Source organism: Crotalus tigris, unplaced genomic scaffold (assembly GCF_016545835.1).
Source record: "Crotalus tigris isolate CLP2741 ecotype Arizona unplaced genomic scaffold, ASM1654583v1 scf7180000019222.88723, whole genome shotgun sequence".
NCBI lineage: Eukaryota > Metazoa > Chordata > Lepidosauria > Squamata > Viperidae > Crotalus > Crotalus tigris.
The window spans coordinates 72,743-88,723 of record NW_024097443.1 but is presented as its reverse complement, the minus strand read 5'-3'; the positions used below and the strand labels follow the sequence as shown (position 1 = coordinate 88,723).

The 15,981-nt window shown below is 42.5% G+C and overlaps 1 protein-coding gene across 2 annotated transcripts; it reads right to left on the bottom strand.

The window, feature by feature from the left end:
- Positions 1–6,880: 6,880 nt before the first annotated feature.
- On the bottom strand, positions 6,881–15,209 carry LOC120316071 (major intrinsically disordered Notch2-binding receptor 1-like). 2 transcript variants are annotated; one of them, XM_039361254.1, is made up of 3 exons: positions 12,593–15,209; positions 11,513–11,767; positions 6,881–7,376 (listed from the first exon to the last, which is right to left on the bottom strand). In XM_039361254.1, the coding sequence occupies exons 1-3, from the start codon at positions 15,008–15,010 to the stop codon at positions 7,179–7,181; spliced, it is 2,871 nt and encodes a 956-aa protein (XP_039217188.1). In that variant the 5' UTR covers positions 15,011–15,209; the 3' UTR covers positions 6,881–7,178. The 2 variants fall into 2 exon arrangements, 1 of the variants encoding a protein (XP_039217188.1); XR_005558862.1 differs by having other exon boundaries at positions 7,363–7,376; positions 11,513–11,625.
- Between the last annotated feature and the right edge of the window lie 772 nt (positions 15,210–15,981).

Here is a 15,981-nt window from a genome sequence, read left to right as displayed (position 1 = left end):
GCACAATTTAGTACTGGCCATTAGTTAAGCAGATTCTTGTGTATAGACTTCAATAAACCATTTATGCTGCAAACCTACATGAACGATCCTGATTCTTTCTGCCTGTCAATCCATAGCTCAGAGGTCTCCAACCTTTTGGGTACCAGGGACCAGTGCCATGGAGAAAGGTTTTTCTGCAGACCAGTGGAGCTGTGGTTTTGAATACTGCCTGCATCCCAAGGATGGAGCTTTGCTTGTTTGTGCGGCCCACTTGCTGGCATGCTGTGGACCATTGACGATCTATGGTCCAGGGATTGGGGACCCCTGCTGTAGGTGATTAACTGAGGAGCTGCAGTCTAACATATCTGAAGGAAACCTGGTTCAAACATCTACTAGAAGAATGATTGATTCTGGATCCCATGAATTGAACCACAGAAGCATCTGAACAAAGACCGCTTTTCGAAGACAGCAAAGTCCACATTTTGGACAGAGCGGATTGCTGGTTTGAAAGAGGCCATCTGTGTCAAAACTGAACAGCCCTCTCTCAACAGAGGGGAAGGGATGTGACATCATCTATCTCCAGTCTACAACACAGTCCTTTCAACAGTCCAAGAAGGCTCCACATCTATTTGCACTACTCAGGTGACCCTGAAGGCACAGACAAGCCTCCAGGTGGCCTCAACGACTCTCTAAAAGAAGGCAAATGACCAGCTGTCTGCAAGGAGTATAAATCCTTCCATCCCCCACCATCCAGTCAGAGCTGAAGAAGCTTCTTGGATGAAAAACGAAACGTCTTCAAAGAAAAACAAGAAGCTGTCTCATGGAAAAAAGCACCTTTGAGGCAAGCATCTGAAAGCTGTTCAAATGAGGAGTTAAAGTAGCTTAAAACATTCAAGAAAGAGGGATGTTGTGTTAGCTTTTAATGTTATGCATTTGATATATTTGGGAATGATTTCTTTTGGCCTATCCTTTTATATTTAGACTAAGAGATCCCTGGATAACTCTTGAAACCAACAGTCTGAAAATAATCAGTCCACTGAAATATTTTGATGCTGATCAGCAACCTCTCCCGGAGCTCTGAATCCCTTGCAGGCACTTATTATTATAAATTCATCTTTCATCAGTTTCAGTTTTCTTATTATCTGCTTGACACAAGTCCCATTAAAAATCCTGCCAAATCAAGATAGAGTGTGCCTTTATTCCAACCTCCCTACCATTCACACCTGCAGCTTTGTGTCTTGATGCCCCTGGAAACATTATCAGGTGACAGGGTGATAAATGAATTTTTCTGTTTCATTAGGCGGACTTCAAAGGACGCATACAATTCTTCAAGTTTATTTGATATCGTATTTTCATGAACTGAAAGGCCACGTTGTACAGTAGCTTTATAAAACAAAGGCATTGTTGCATCTGACAAGTAACCAAATGCCCCAGTCAAACAACCAAACAAACAAACAAACAAAATATTCCCAAACTCAGAGGGGAAAAAAAAATCAACGTATTCCTACTTCCTGGCTCTCAAAAGCCAAGTCAACAAATGGACCCAGCAAGACTTTGGTGCAATTATTGTCCCAGAAGTGATTTTGATGTGGTTGTTTTTGTTTTTTTTTCCATTGAACTTCACCGGGATAATAAGCATCAGTTGCAATCCTGATCAAAAGGAGGATCTTATATAGTATGTCAGTCTTTCACAGCTTGGATTTCAAATTCCACAATGCCCAGTCAACAGAGGTTATGCCAGCTGGGATAATGGGCATCTGCCATGTTTGGAGGTCATTAGGTTAGAAAAGGCTGCTATATAGATTTACTCAGAAGTAAGTCCTTTTCACGTCAATAGCACATAGTTCCAGAAGTGGCAATGGTCCCATTTTTTTTTTATATGACTTGATTAACTTTTCAGGTTACCCTTTTATTCTGTGTTTTATTCATAAGGCATACATACAAAAAAAGAGAAAATATTAATATGCTTGGCATTATTGTAATATTGTCCAGTACATTTTTTTTCCAATCACACCACGGATTATAAAGTATCTATAGCTGTATTATTACTGTTGTTGCTGATATTGACACAAATGGTACACAATACTAAACACAATGTAGGAAAGGCAAGCTACTGCTGCCTTACTATGCAAAAATCAAAATTAAAAAAAAATCAAGAACCACCTTTCCTGAATTACAAATCTTGGTGGGAAGTTGAATTTTTATTCATCCCATTCTGTTGCCACCTTGATCCAGCAAGGGAGACCAGCCTGGGCACGTGGCATTCAAACCTTTAATCAGCTGTAGGTAGACATTCCCTATGAAATGTTTTGTGTCTGGATGTGGACCAACCCAAAGTCCCCATATGAATTGTCCACAGATACATTGACTGTGTGGGATAGCTCCTCCAAACTAAAAACATTTCTAACGTTGTTGAGATGACAAGAATATGGAAAGTAATCGGGTGAATCTGAAAGTATCCCCACAAAGTTGCAGTACCTCTTTTTTAGATGTCATAAGATCACACACTCTCAAACAGGCAGAGCTTATGACGTGATTGTGTCATGCTGTTTTGGTCATTTTGAAAAAAAAACATTAGGAATCCACAGATGACTGTTTTCTTCTCTCTTTAAAAAATAACACTCGTTATGCAGATCTTTTCTGCACAGCATTAATTCCTAATGAAGTGTGTACCATATGAATATCAACATTTCCCATTTGTGGGTGAAACTTGGGTCATTAACATAAGGGCCCAGGAACTTATGCATTTCTGTTGGAATACATAGCAGAAATAAAAACACGTAGCAGAAAGAGCAGGCTGTGCAACAATGGTGGAATAAAAGCAAATCTTCTTGAAAACAAATCTCTCTTTCCCTGTTAACTTCCTCAGCTTTCTAGAGCAGGGGTCTTCAAACTTGGCCCTTTTTTGACTTGTGGACTTCAACTCCCAAAATTCCTCAGCCAGAATTCCAATAGCCAGGGCTCATGAATGCTGGGCAGTTCCTGGAGAAAATGGCCAGGGATCCTATTCCCAAATGATGGGTTTGGATCCAGTTAGGATGATGGTTGCAAGAACGATTCAGCAAGTGTTTTTACTGGGTCAAGTGTATGGAGTGAAGACTGCCAGTAAGAAGGACAGACTTGCTCCCTTGAATTTAGGCTGTCCTCACATATGATACTTCCATCATTAATGGTTCATACAGGTATAAAAGAACTTGGATGTGAAAGACACCTTTGCCAACAGTGGTTATATTGGAATAAAGGAATAGAATAGAATAGAATAGAATATGGAATGGAGAATAGAATAGAATAGAATAGAATAGAATAGAATAGAATAGAATAGAATAGAATCTGGAAGGGACCTTGGAAGTCTTCTAGTCCAACCCTCCTAGTCCAACCCTAACCTATACCATCTCAGACAGGTTACTGTCCAGTCTCTTCTTAAAAACCTCCAGTGATAGAGCACCCATGATTTCTGAAGGCAAAGCTGTTCCACTGGTTAATTCTTCTCACTGTCAAGAAGTTTCTCCTTAATTCCATGTTGCTTCTCTCCTCGATCAGTTTCCAACCATTGTTTCTCGTCCTTCCCTCTACGTCTCTGGTGAACAACCTGGCCACCTCTGCCTTGTGGCAGCCCCTCAGATACTGGAACACTGCTATCATGTCTCCCCTATTTCTTCTTTTCTTTAGACTAGCCAAACCCAAGTCCCGCAGCTGTTCTTCGTATGTTTTGGTCTCTAGGCCTTTGATCATCTTAGTTGCTTTTCTCTCGATTTTTTTTCCAAACTCTCAACATCTTTTTTGTGATATGGTGACCAAAATTGGCTGCAGTATTCCAGGTGTATTGTGACTAGAGGCTGGAATAGATGAACCATGAATTGGATGATTACATGCGATCTAATTCACTTTATTCCCTTTGATTACCATTTTGATGGGCATGTACAAGGAGAGGTAGTAGATGACACTATGTCTATTATGACATCATGGTGCAAAGTAGTTTTTTTTTTTTTACATAATGATGTGGCTAACACAAACGACATAATTTGCATTGTTGGTTGATGACTCCGTAATTCTCCCAATGTCTTTATGGTTTCTATCAGACCTCCCTGCAACCTGAACAATTTGCACAACCAGCAGGCTACAATGATTCATGTTGCTCCACTCTGAAGCAGGTTCAGGGTTTCAAAGTGAGCTAAAGCTAGCCTTGCCTCAACTCCTAACTGAAACCATAGAACTTCTCATTGTTAATTTAGCTGGAATGGAGCAAGGAACTAGGGAGTGAGTGAGTATGAACACCTTCTGTTAACACATTGAAGATAGCACACTGAAGTATTGGCCAGACTTCCATTGATCCATAACTAACGAGGCCGAACTGGAAGTCACTTCACAAATCGTTTGGAATTAATCCTGCTTGGCCAACAAGTTTACAATCAACAAAAAAACAACTGCAAAGCATCTAATAAGCATCTCCCTGCAGATTCATCTTCCCGAAGTAAATCATCTACTAAGGTGCACATTTTAAAAAAAAAAAAATCAAAATCATCTAAGTCAGTGGTTCTCAACCTGTGGGTCGGGACCCCATTTGGGGTCGAACGACCATTTCACGGGGGTCGCCAAACAAGGCTGTCCGCCATTTTTTCCCTTTTCCCTAGCTGTCCTACTCCCTCTTATTGGTGGCCACACCCACTTGGGGGTCACCACAACATGGGGAACTGTATTATGGGGTCACGGCATTAGAAAGGTTGAGAACCACTGATCTAAGTGATATGTATGAAGAATACAAAATATGCTAGTTGGCTCTCAAGGGTGTCATATTGCTGGTCTGATCCTGGTCTGCATTTGCCTAAGCTGCTTAACCTGGTAACTGGCTTCACCCATTTTTGGGACATGCACAGTACCTTAGCCACTTTGGTTAAGGTGAACTTGGTTAGTTGTGTTGGGTGAACACTCAAGTTTTGTGATTTTTTTTTTTTAAAAAAATGAAAATCTGGTGGCCAAATGCAGGGGGACACCACTACAATCCTATTGGTTCGCATTTTGAAAGGCATAAGATGCTTCTTACAAAAGAGGGGTTCAAATGAACATGTTCGAAAGATACATTGGGAGAAGCACCACTTTATGCCTAGCTGCAGAATACCTTGCCCACCCATACATAGCCAGGTGTTCTACATATTTGAGTCAGGGCTTAAGATAGAGGGTAGGGGGTCTTCAAACTTGGCCCTTTTATGACTTGTGGACTTCAACTCCCAGAATTCTTCAGCCAGTCACGCTGTGCTGAGGAATTCTGGGAGCTGAAATCCACAAGTCATAAAAGGGCCAAGTTTGAAGACCCCTGGCTTAAGATATATACTGTATTGCCAAAAATGGTCTAAAATGAGTTTCGTATAGAAGGACTCCATGACAGATGACCTGCTCCCCTGTACTAAAGTGTGAATTATGACTGTTTGTTCCCTTTGTGTACATCAACAATGGTGCTACAGCAGGGGTCCCCAATCCCCGGTCCATGGACCGGGTACTGGGCAACGGCATGCCAGCAACCGGTCCACACAAACAAGCAAAGCTCCATCCCCCGAATGGAGGCAGCACACAAAACCATGCCCCCTCCAGTCTGCGGAAAAACTGCTCTCCACAGAACCGGTCCCTGGTGTCCAAAAGGTTGGGGACCTCTGTGCTACAGGATCCAATCTGGGTTGGTCACCAAAACCAGAGGTTTTGCCTTCTGAGCTTTCAGACTCAATCTGGAGCCCATCTTCAGGCAACTTGTCTCTAATCTCTCTCTCTCTTTTGCTCATGTTGGATCCTGCAATATTATCCTAGGACAGTGGTGGCGAACCCATGACACGGAAGCCAGAGACGGCACTCAGAGCCCTCTCTGTGGGCACACGCGCTGTCGCCCCAGTCCTAGGCCTTCAGCTGGGTTTTATAAAACCTTTTAGTTTTAAGCCTCCGCCACCGTGTGCAAAAAAAAAAAAGGTTCAATCAATCAATCAATTTCAACTTCTCGCGGGGAAAAAAAGATCTTGCAAAGTTGGAATTGATTGAACTTTTTAATGCCGTTACCACTGCAGCCATGCCCACCCAATGGGTCACACCCACTCAATGGGCCACATCCAACCCGGCCCTCAACGATGCATAAGCGGGTTTTGGGTTGCAGTTTGGGCACTCAGTCTCTAAAAGGTTCGCCATCACTTCCTAGGACACACATATTTGCCTTCACAATTATTCTCGTTTAAAATGGCCTCCTTCAACAGGTAAAAGGAACCAGGGTGGATTTCTAGAACGTTTTCACTTTCTTGCTCATAGTGCCAAGCCCAAGAAGCACTTCTCGGAAGTCATTCGATTTCAGATGACCAAAACAGGATGAAAGGAAGGCATTTAGGTACCATTTGCGGAGGTAAAAAACAACAACCAAAACCAGAATCGAAGGACTGCAGGGCATATGGCAGGTTTTTCTTGAAATGTGACATTTATGCAAATGTTCCCTCTCAGAAAGGGCTTGTTCAACACAACCTTTTTTGGTGTACAGCAGATGGCACTTGACCTCTGTACCCCGGGACAATCTCAAAGGAACTTGTAGGGCAAGACCAGATTACAAACAGCCCTTATTAATTCCAAATGTAGGAACACACAATCTCCTCAGGGTCACACACTCTGTTTTCGAAAGCTAACCCATAAGGAGCGTGTGACAAAATGGGATACACAATACATTCAGACAGTGTACATGTCAGGAAACGCTAAGTGTTGCTCTCTGGGTGATAAATGCATATTGTACAAGGATTAAGAGTCATCTATATATAATTCAGTATAAAAGTACAGGAAAGAAGAGGGAGGCAAACACTTTTTTTTTTTTTTGCTCTTCATCCATTTCCAGTTGCAGGAAATATTTTCTCTTATCTTCAGAGGGTGCAGGGAAAATCCACGTGTAAAAATTTAAACCGAGGCACCGTTAAGTCTGTGAGGCTTGTTGCTGGTTTAAAAGGATGTTGTACTTTTTTTCTTTAAAATAAATACATTTAAAAAAAAAAGAAAAAAGAAACACCTAAAATTCTTTGCATGCTTGCTTGTTGGGATCATCCGATGTATCCTTCCCAACTAGTGGGAAAGTTGGGTTGGGGTTTTTTGTTTTTTTTTTTTGCCATAGAGTAGTGTGTTAAAACATCCATGGGCTATCCAAAGCAAAGATCTGTACAAGGCAGGTGTTGATTCGACCACCGTGGGATTCACGATTTCATAGTACATATTGGGACCACAATGACCAAAATAACCGTACAAGCAGCTGCTGCAATCAAAGCAGATATTTTACAAACTTTCGCTCTTCGGAATTCAGCCTCCTTGCGTTTTATTAACGAATCGTACCCTGGTGTATAGATGTCCTCCATCCAATATTCTAAATTGTTGGGATTCAAAGATTCTTGAGTCTGAAATTAAAAACAAAAAAAAGGGGGGGGGGACATTAAAAGATAGTTTCTCCATCTGTTAGATTTCTTCCTGTCTCACCATAAATCGTTCGCTGGTTGTATACATCATTAGCTAGCTGAGCAAAAATATGCCAACTTCACAATTTGGGTAGATCAATCCAGCATGCTAGGCTAAAATATAGTTTGCAGGATCCTGGGTGTGCTCTGAGCTTGGTTGTTTGCTTTCTTTCTTTCATTACCTAAATAGATAACATCATCAGCTATTTTCCAAAGCGCCTTAGGGCAGGACAAGAAGCAACGGATGGAAACTAATCAAGGAAAGAAGCAACCTAGAACTAAGGAAAAACGTCCTGACAGTGAGGACAATTAACCAGTGGAACAACCTACCTCCAGAAGCTGTGAATGCTCCAGCATTGGAAGTTTTTAAGAAGAGACTGGACAGCCATTTGTCTGAAATGGTATAGGGTTACCTGCCTGGGGGTTGGACTTGATGACCTCCAAGGTCCCTTCCAACTTTATTATTATTATCACTGCTGGAAGTGGATAGGTGTCAGACCTGTCAGCACTTAAACTTCTACATAGAAACGATCCTTGGCTCCATTTATTGAGAAAGTATAATTTTATTAGAAGTCAAGTCTTTCAAGAAATGCATAGCCAGAACTGAGAATCATATGACAAAATCCCTAAGTTCAACTCCCTGAACTGGCTCCCATCACTGACCCCCCCCCATGACCAATCAGGTTTAAGTAACATGTTTTGAGAATGGACACTTCAAACCTAGTTGGTGTGCAGCTGCAATTCTTCTCCCAGCTGGTGACCCTTGAAGCAGCATCTCGGGGAGATACAGCAGTTATTACTTTCGCTTTCCCCCAAGTATTCCATCCCTCTCCCCAGAGTTCATGGCAGACTGTCACCACATGGTAGCAAAGCACCACAAGCAAGCATCAGTTGGCAGCCGACAGTGGTGTTTGCTTACGATAGTTACTGAGTTGGGTAATGAAAGATCTGCAGAAAAAGAAACCACACTCAAGAGAGCATCAAGGACACCACAGTTCAAATATTCTCTTGGGTCGTTTTTTTTTGCTGGTTTATTGGTTTTCTTTTGTTATGAAAATGTATTAATTTATTGCATGTCATCTAAAGTTACTTTGGCAGTTGAGGTGGCTTATACATGAATGAAAGAAACGGCATTTGTAAAAGATCCGATTTTTCCCCATTTTTCTTTGGGAAAGGTATCAGTCTCCAAAATTCCTTTTTACTGAAAGAAGTATAAAAACATATTCATTTTCACCCAATGCAACTCGGGGGGGGGGGAGAAAAATAGATTTGTTTGTTTGTTTGTTCGTTCATTCATTCATACATTCAATCAGTTTTTAAAGCCCCCAATTTTTAAAAGTATCAAAATGCAAAATAAGGCATCCATAAAAACACATAGCACCAGAGACAATTAACTCCAAAAGTGTATATGTAGTTCAGGTAGCATCCTGGCTCAGTGCCTGGGAGAAAATAGGACTTCAAAGCCCCCTACGAAAGTGAAAATAATTTATTCTGAACAATGCTCTTGTGTTTTGGCAATCAAAGGACTATGGGTTTTTTTTTTTTAAAAAAAAAATCAGATGAAATGAAGATTGGTCCATCTTATTGCCCTCAATTTCCAGAGATTTGCAGCAAATAATTCCAATAAAATAACATTCTGTTATTATTAATCTGTTTTACAGTTGTAGGCAGCATGAACTTATTCCATTGGTCCCCAATTTAAAAAAAAAAACATGCTGCAATTTTAATTTTAAATGTTGAGTGTTGGGTTTTCCGGTTAAGATATATCTGTAAGAGGCCCAATGTGACTGTATGGTTCAATTTTCAATCCCAAATAAACAGGAAATCTGCGAAAATGAAAAAAGGCTCGTGGATCACCAAGGATCTGGAGGCAGTATATTGTGATTTTGATAGCAGCATCTCGGGCCAGGGTGACAGTTAGCAGGATGGAAAGAAAAACTATTGTATTTGAAAGCTTTCTGATTTTTTTCAAAAGAAAAATGGAAAGCTCAGGCTGCAGCCTGTGCAGTCTCAGAGCTAGCTCTAACCATCACAGTTCCCGTGACTGTCCTGCTCCCAAATTTACCAAGGCAGGCAGGGAGACTCACTCTAAAGCGGCAATCTCACATGCCGTTGTTGCAATTCTTCTTGCTTTTAATTTGGCAGCCTTGCTAAAAACAGCTGACAAGATGCCCTGGAGTCAAATCGTAGCAACACCTTGTGACTGAACCTTTCCGCCACTCAAGTCTGTTGGTGCACCAAGGGGCTGATCAATTCCAAATCTTGACACCTGAGCAATAGAAGCTGCAAGAAGTATCTTGTCTACAGGGAGATCAGCAGGAAGATAACTGTGGTTTCCCAAAAAAAAAAAAAAAAAGTCCCTCCGGAATTTGGGATGATAGCCAACCTGTACGACTGGCAAGCCATCAATTGCAGCCTGTTTCATCAGCTGTGGATGGTAGCAAGGCCTACCATCAGTCCATGGAAGCTTAGGTAGCCTCCAGAGGCCAGCTGGCTAGGAGTAGCCATTTTAAATCCCCACGATATCCTAAAGAAAAGCTGCATTGTGGAAAGCCAGCATCATCAGAGCCCGTCGGGGTTTTGCATCCTGACACCTGAGGGTGGTTCTCATCAAGAGCCCAAATCAAAACAGGGGCCAAATTTGGGTTGACAAAAATGAGTGGGGAATGGCACCAATTTATAAAAATAGCAATAGCAACAGCCCTTAGACTTATAGGCTGCTTCATAGTGCTTTACAGCCCTCTCTAAGTGGTTTACAGAGTCAGCATATTCCATCCAACAATCTGGGTCCTCATTTTACCAACCTCGGAAGGATGGAAGGCTGAGTCAACCTTGAGGCAGTCCGGATCGAACTGCTGGCTGTGGGCAGAGTTAGCAACAGCACTTAGACTTACATACCGCTTCACAGTGCTTTACAACCCTCTCTAACCTGTTTACAGAGTCAGCATATTGCTCTCTCAACAATCTGTGTCCTCATTTTACCAACCTCGGAAGGCTGGAAGCCTGGATCAACCTTGACCCGGTCAGGATTGAACTCCTGGCAGTGAGCAGAGTTAGCCTGCAATACTGCATTCTAACCACTGCATGATCATGGCTCAAAAAAAAGCCAAGAAATAAATATATGACATATTTAATAAGCAATGTGGAATTCTTCCATAAGGTCAGAGCTGGAAGGGGCCATCAAGGTTGTGCAGTTGAATTTTGTGTTCAGTTGAGGAGTCCAAATAGAAGCATGCACCCCTTTCAAAAAAGATGCCTCTCACTCTTCTGTTGCATGCATGCTAAGAAAGAGAACAGGTCACTTTGGTTTAATATTGGCTCTATGGTTTTATCTGCTCTTATTCTTTCTGGTTGGGAATTGCCTTTTTGGAGCAATCATAACAAGAGCATTCTTCTAGGATGATAGAAGAAGCCCTAGTTTTCTTCTGGGTGACCCTCTTTTGATACTAGAAGAGTGCCACTGTATCACCTCTTCTGAAAACTAAACAATTTCCATTCTTTTTTTGACTCTCTTAGCTTCCACTCCAGCAATCTTCCTTGTTGCCCTCCTCTGAAACTGTTTCTGTTTGTATGAATCTGTTTTAAGGGGGGGGGGGCTCTGAAGATGGTCATGATTGATGTAACATAGCATAGAACTGTTGCTGTTTTTAGCTAGCCAACTGCACTGGGTGACATCTCTTAGTATCATAGCAATGGGTGACAAGGGTCAAAGCAATTAGAGACATTTAATACGGAGCCCTCAATTGTTTACTGATCATTTATTAGTCATACCCCATTTTCAGTAGGATCTGCCTAGACCAGGAGTAGGCAACCTTGGCTCTTTTATGACTCGTGGACTTCAACTCCCAGAATTCCTGAGCCAGCCACGCTGAGGGGAAAGAGAGAGATTTCCAAGCTGAGCCATGCTGGCTCAGGAATTCTGGGAGTTGAAGTCCACGAGTCATGAAGGGGCCATCGTTCCCCCATTCTGGCTCAGGAATTCTGGGAGTTGAAGTCCACAAGTCATAAAAGAGCCAAGGTTGCCTACCCCTGGCCTAGACGGAAGCAGATCCCCAGGAAGAGGAAATAATATATCTCACCTGTAGGTCCAAAGAAGCTAGCTTCCCTTTCTCTCCCGAATTCCTTGTGTATTCCTCAACGGTCCACGAAGGCTGTACTCGTTTCACTTCAGCCAGCTCTGTCAAGCGCATGTCTGTGTAAAGAGGGTTGGTCTTCATATGTGATTTGAGTGATGCTGGATAAGGGTGAGGGCTAAAGACTTGCTCTATCAGGAAACCGTCTTTGGGTGGTTTGGAATGGCGATATGGCTGAGGGATTTCATACTGCCGATCGGCCTGCAACAAGGTATGAAAGTCGGGTGGGGATCCTTAGTGGAAAGTGGATTCTGATCGGACAACAATGGAAACATGCATGCATGCTTGTTCTGGAAGGGTTCAGCATGAAGGGTTTGATGTGCAAAGGAGATCCTGCGTGCACTTTCAAGCTTTTCCACATTTTTAAACATACCCATTTACACCCAAAGAGACACAGTTTGGAGTAGAGGTTAAGGCATCAGGCTAAAAACAAGAGACTATGAATTCTAGCTCTCCTTTATGCACAAAGCCAGTCTTTGGCCAGTCTTTCTCAGCCCTGAGAAGGAGACAATGGCAAACCCCTTCCAAAATCTTCCCAAGAAAACTAAAGTGGCTACTCTAGGTAGTTGCCAGTAATCAAGACTGGCAAACAAACACAAAAATGTTACCCAGCCTTTCATTGTTTTAAATGTCTGCTTCTTTACACAGACATAATAATAAAAGGAGTAAAAACATTGTCTCAAAAAAGTGTTGGAGACCCGTTGCTGCTGTGGGGGTGGAGTGAGCTCCCGTCACACGCTCCCGCTCCCTCCAACCCAGTGGTCCGAAAGTGGGTGACTACAAGTAGATTAATGGACCCCCCTTTGGTGGGCATCTTCATGGAGATGCTAAGGGAGCCCCCAACTGGGCATCAGTGATGTCATCGGCAAATCTTTTCACCTCTTTGGTGCTTTGGACACAGGAGTATTAGTATTAGGAGCTTCGGAGAACACCTCAACTGTAGCTCTGTGCAAAAACTGATTGAATTTATTTATTAATGAAATACATATTATTGATTGAGTTGAAACTGGGGAAGAAAGGAATTACCTCTTTGGATTTCCGATGCCAGTCTTTGTTTTCATTCCCACTTCGATCTTTCATCTCTTCCTCCGTGATGCCAGCTTGGTTGGTATAAGTGATCGCGCGCCAGTCTCTAGGAGAGTTAGAAATACTTGCAATCTTAGATTCAGTGGCGCTATTCTCCTCCGTTAAAGATCTCGAGGACCTCCTGGTGAATAAGCTCTTTTTCAAGGCTTTGACACGAAGGCTTTCGCTGTTACTGCCGCTGGCATCCGAGCAGCACCAGTCTGGATTATTTTCCAGCTTGCCCCCGTGTGACGAATTGTGACATGAAAAAATCCTGGGGGAGGTGCTGTCTTCCGATGGAATCTCACTGGTCAAGGAATTAAGATCAAGCTGGACATTCACACTCTCTGGCTGCTGGATCTTTTGATCCAGTTTGTTTAGCTTCCCCAGGACCTGAGAAATTTCATCCCTGACACTGGAGAGGGATTCCAGTTTCTTTTCAATTTCCCCAATCCTTAGGACCAGTTTGCAGACGCTGGTTTTCAGCTCGTCATCTGTGCTGCTGATCTCCAGCCGGGAGGCTTTGTCTAGGTTGTGGCCAGCATTTCCGTTGGAAATTTTACCTAAATGGTGTTCGGGGGAACTTTCACAGTCAGATTTGTGGATCTGAGAAAGCGAGCCCGTGCTGTTGTAACAAGAAGATTGTATCACTCCTGTAGACCCAGAGACGCTCATATCATCCAGAAATCTGAAAATATCGCTGATGTCATCACTGACAATTTCAGAGTCGTCATCAGATTGCTTCAAGGAGTGTCGCTCACCATACTTACTTTGGTTTGGGTGGGTCATCTCCTTGAATTTTTTGTGTTCCAGTCCTTGCCGATCTGTCTGCGTCCCAACATTACTGGTTTTGTCAATGCTTTGAAGCTGAAGAGCAGTGCAATTAATGCTTTTGTCTTTAAATTTTTTGATGGGCTCGTGCTTGTCTACTTCTAAGATGGAGGGGATATCTTTGGATTTATGCCCATTTGGTTTGACCCCATAATTGGGCTGCATCATGGACTGCTGTTCTTTAGAGCTGAGATATTGCTGATGCCTCTCAGAAGCAGGAAAGTTGGGTGGCTGACTCTTTGAACTGTGGTACTGCACCTTCTCTTCTGGCTGTTTCCTGTTAAAAAAGGATCTTTCAAAATCAGGCACTTCCTCTGTGTTCAAACTCCAACTCTTGACTGGCCACGGCGTTGATTTGCTTGGCTTTCCCAACCACCGTTTTGTCTCTTGAGGCCCAAGAATAGTTGTTGGGCCAAAATATGTAGAAGCTTGAAGATCATCTAAGCTTTCGTGCTTGGCTCGTCTCTTATCTGGAACAGGAGAATAAATTGGGTTCAGATACTGGTTATTGTAGGGTATTTCAAAGCTGTGGTTGAAGAACGTCTGCTTGGAGGTCTCTTTTTGGCTTGGGGGTTCCCCAAGCTCATCATCCACTTTGCCTGGCGGCGACATCAAGCTGGGTGAAATGGTGATGAGATTATGGAAGTCTTCTTTGAAGATGTTGCGCTTCTGCACACATGACTGCATCAAAAAGGGCTCGTCGCTTGGAATGAAGGATTCCTTCATGCTCGTGCTGGGAGGCAGGGATTCCTGGTCTGAGATGGACTCAGTTTCAATGTTCATGGGGAAGTAAGTGCTCTGCATTTCACAGGGAGGAGAACTGGCCATGGTGTAGGTTGCCAAAGCTTGCAGCCGGTCAAGAGAAGCTGTTCGGCCTTTCATGTCCTTATTCACCCCCAGCAAAATGTTCATCTCTGAAGTGGGTACAAACGGAGGACAGTCTTTGCAATCACCCTTTCTGCATTTGGAAGCTCTCTTGCTGGAATAACCCCTGCTGAACTCTCCATCTTGCAGTTCACAGTTAACCACACAGTCCATCGTGTTGCACACCTCGGTATCTGATCGGCAAGAGTCCAGTGAATCTTTTTTCCTTATTTTCTCTCGTGTGGTGGGCAGCTTTTCCTTAGCCATGCCCCCATTCATCTGTATGAGGTTGAAGATGGTCACAATGTCAGCTGCTACCATAATCTTCTTTGACTGTTGACTGTTGACGTTGCACCTCATTTTGTCCTTGAACAAAGTGGCTGGGAAATTGGGATCCAGGCAGGCCGTATAGAAAAGCACGCTCCTTAGCTTGGCCAGTTGGGACAAGTCAAATCGAGCACATAATGATTTGCAAAGGTCCTGATAGGAAACGGAGTTCTGCTTAGTATCCAGTTCCTCCAAGATGTTCACCAGGAACACGGAAGACTCCTGATGGGCCTCCATGGTAGGTAGGAAGGGCTGCAGTTCACCCTGAATGCTTTGCTCCAGTTCTATGCCGATGTATAAAATAAAAACAAATATGTAGTTATCATAAGCCATATCTTTACACAGAAAGCAGGACATTTTTAAAGTAAGTGTATCAGATGAAACTCTCTTTTTATGATCCTGTAATCCCTTAATTAATTTGGGGTAAAAAATTATTAAAAATAATTTTAATGTAAATAATTACACCCTGAATTTCATTCACTTGGTTTAAGGTTTATGGTGAACTTGAACGATGACCATGGGTATCAATGTTAGGCTTCTCATGATTGTAGGAGAGGACCAGGCTGAGACCGAGGGAGGGGTTAAATGCATCATTAGTCATGAGCTATGATATGAGGGCTGCAAAAATCCAGACCACTAGATGGTAGACAAGAGACACAGAAAGCCAGCTCTTTGCTGCCCCCTAGGAACTGTCTCAATTTAGGCAGCCCAGATCTGATAACCCTATCTTCGCAGGCCCCAGCATTAACCACTATATTGCAAGATTATATTCACAAGGAAATGAATTTGCTTGCAGTTACTCTTTGAAAGAGAAAAGAAACAAAACATTATCTAATTCTCTTTCTAAAACAGACCAAGCAATATTTGTTCAATGTGCATATTGTGTCCCAAGTACAGAATTAAGGATTAATCGAAACAATAATTGCAGAGTTCCATAGCTACACAGAACATAATAGGACTGGAGTTACACAGAATAGAGAAACAGCTCCTATAAAGATTTGTTATTAATTTTATCCAAACGTGTTGGGACAGACATGTCTCAAACCTCTTCTCATAAGCCTACAAATTCCCAACTCTGAGAGTAAGCCTTGAACTTAACAATCCTTACTTCTTTGTAGACTTTATAAAACTGCCTGCCAACATATATGTGCAAAAGCAACTTTAGCCTATGTGTACAAAACTCACAGGTTCTGCGCCCACATTTTTCAAAGTAAAGGTCCTAGTTTTCCTAGATTCGTAATTTACTATCAACATCGCTACTACCATTGCTACAATCAGCATCTTACGCTTTCAAACACTTTATCCCTGTTCACTGTTATTCGATTCTA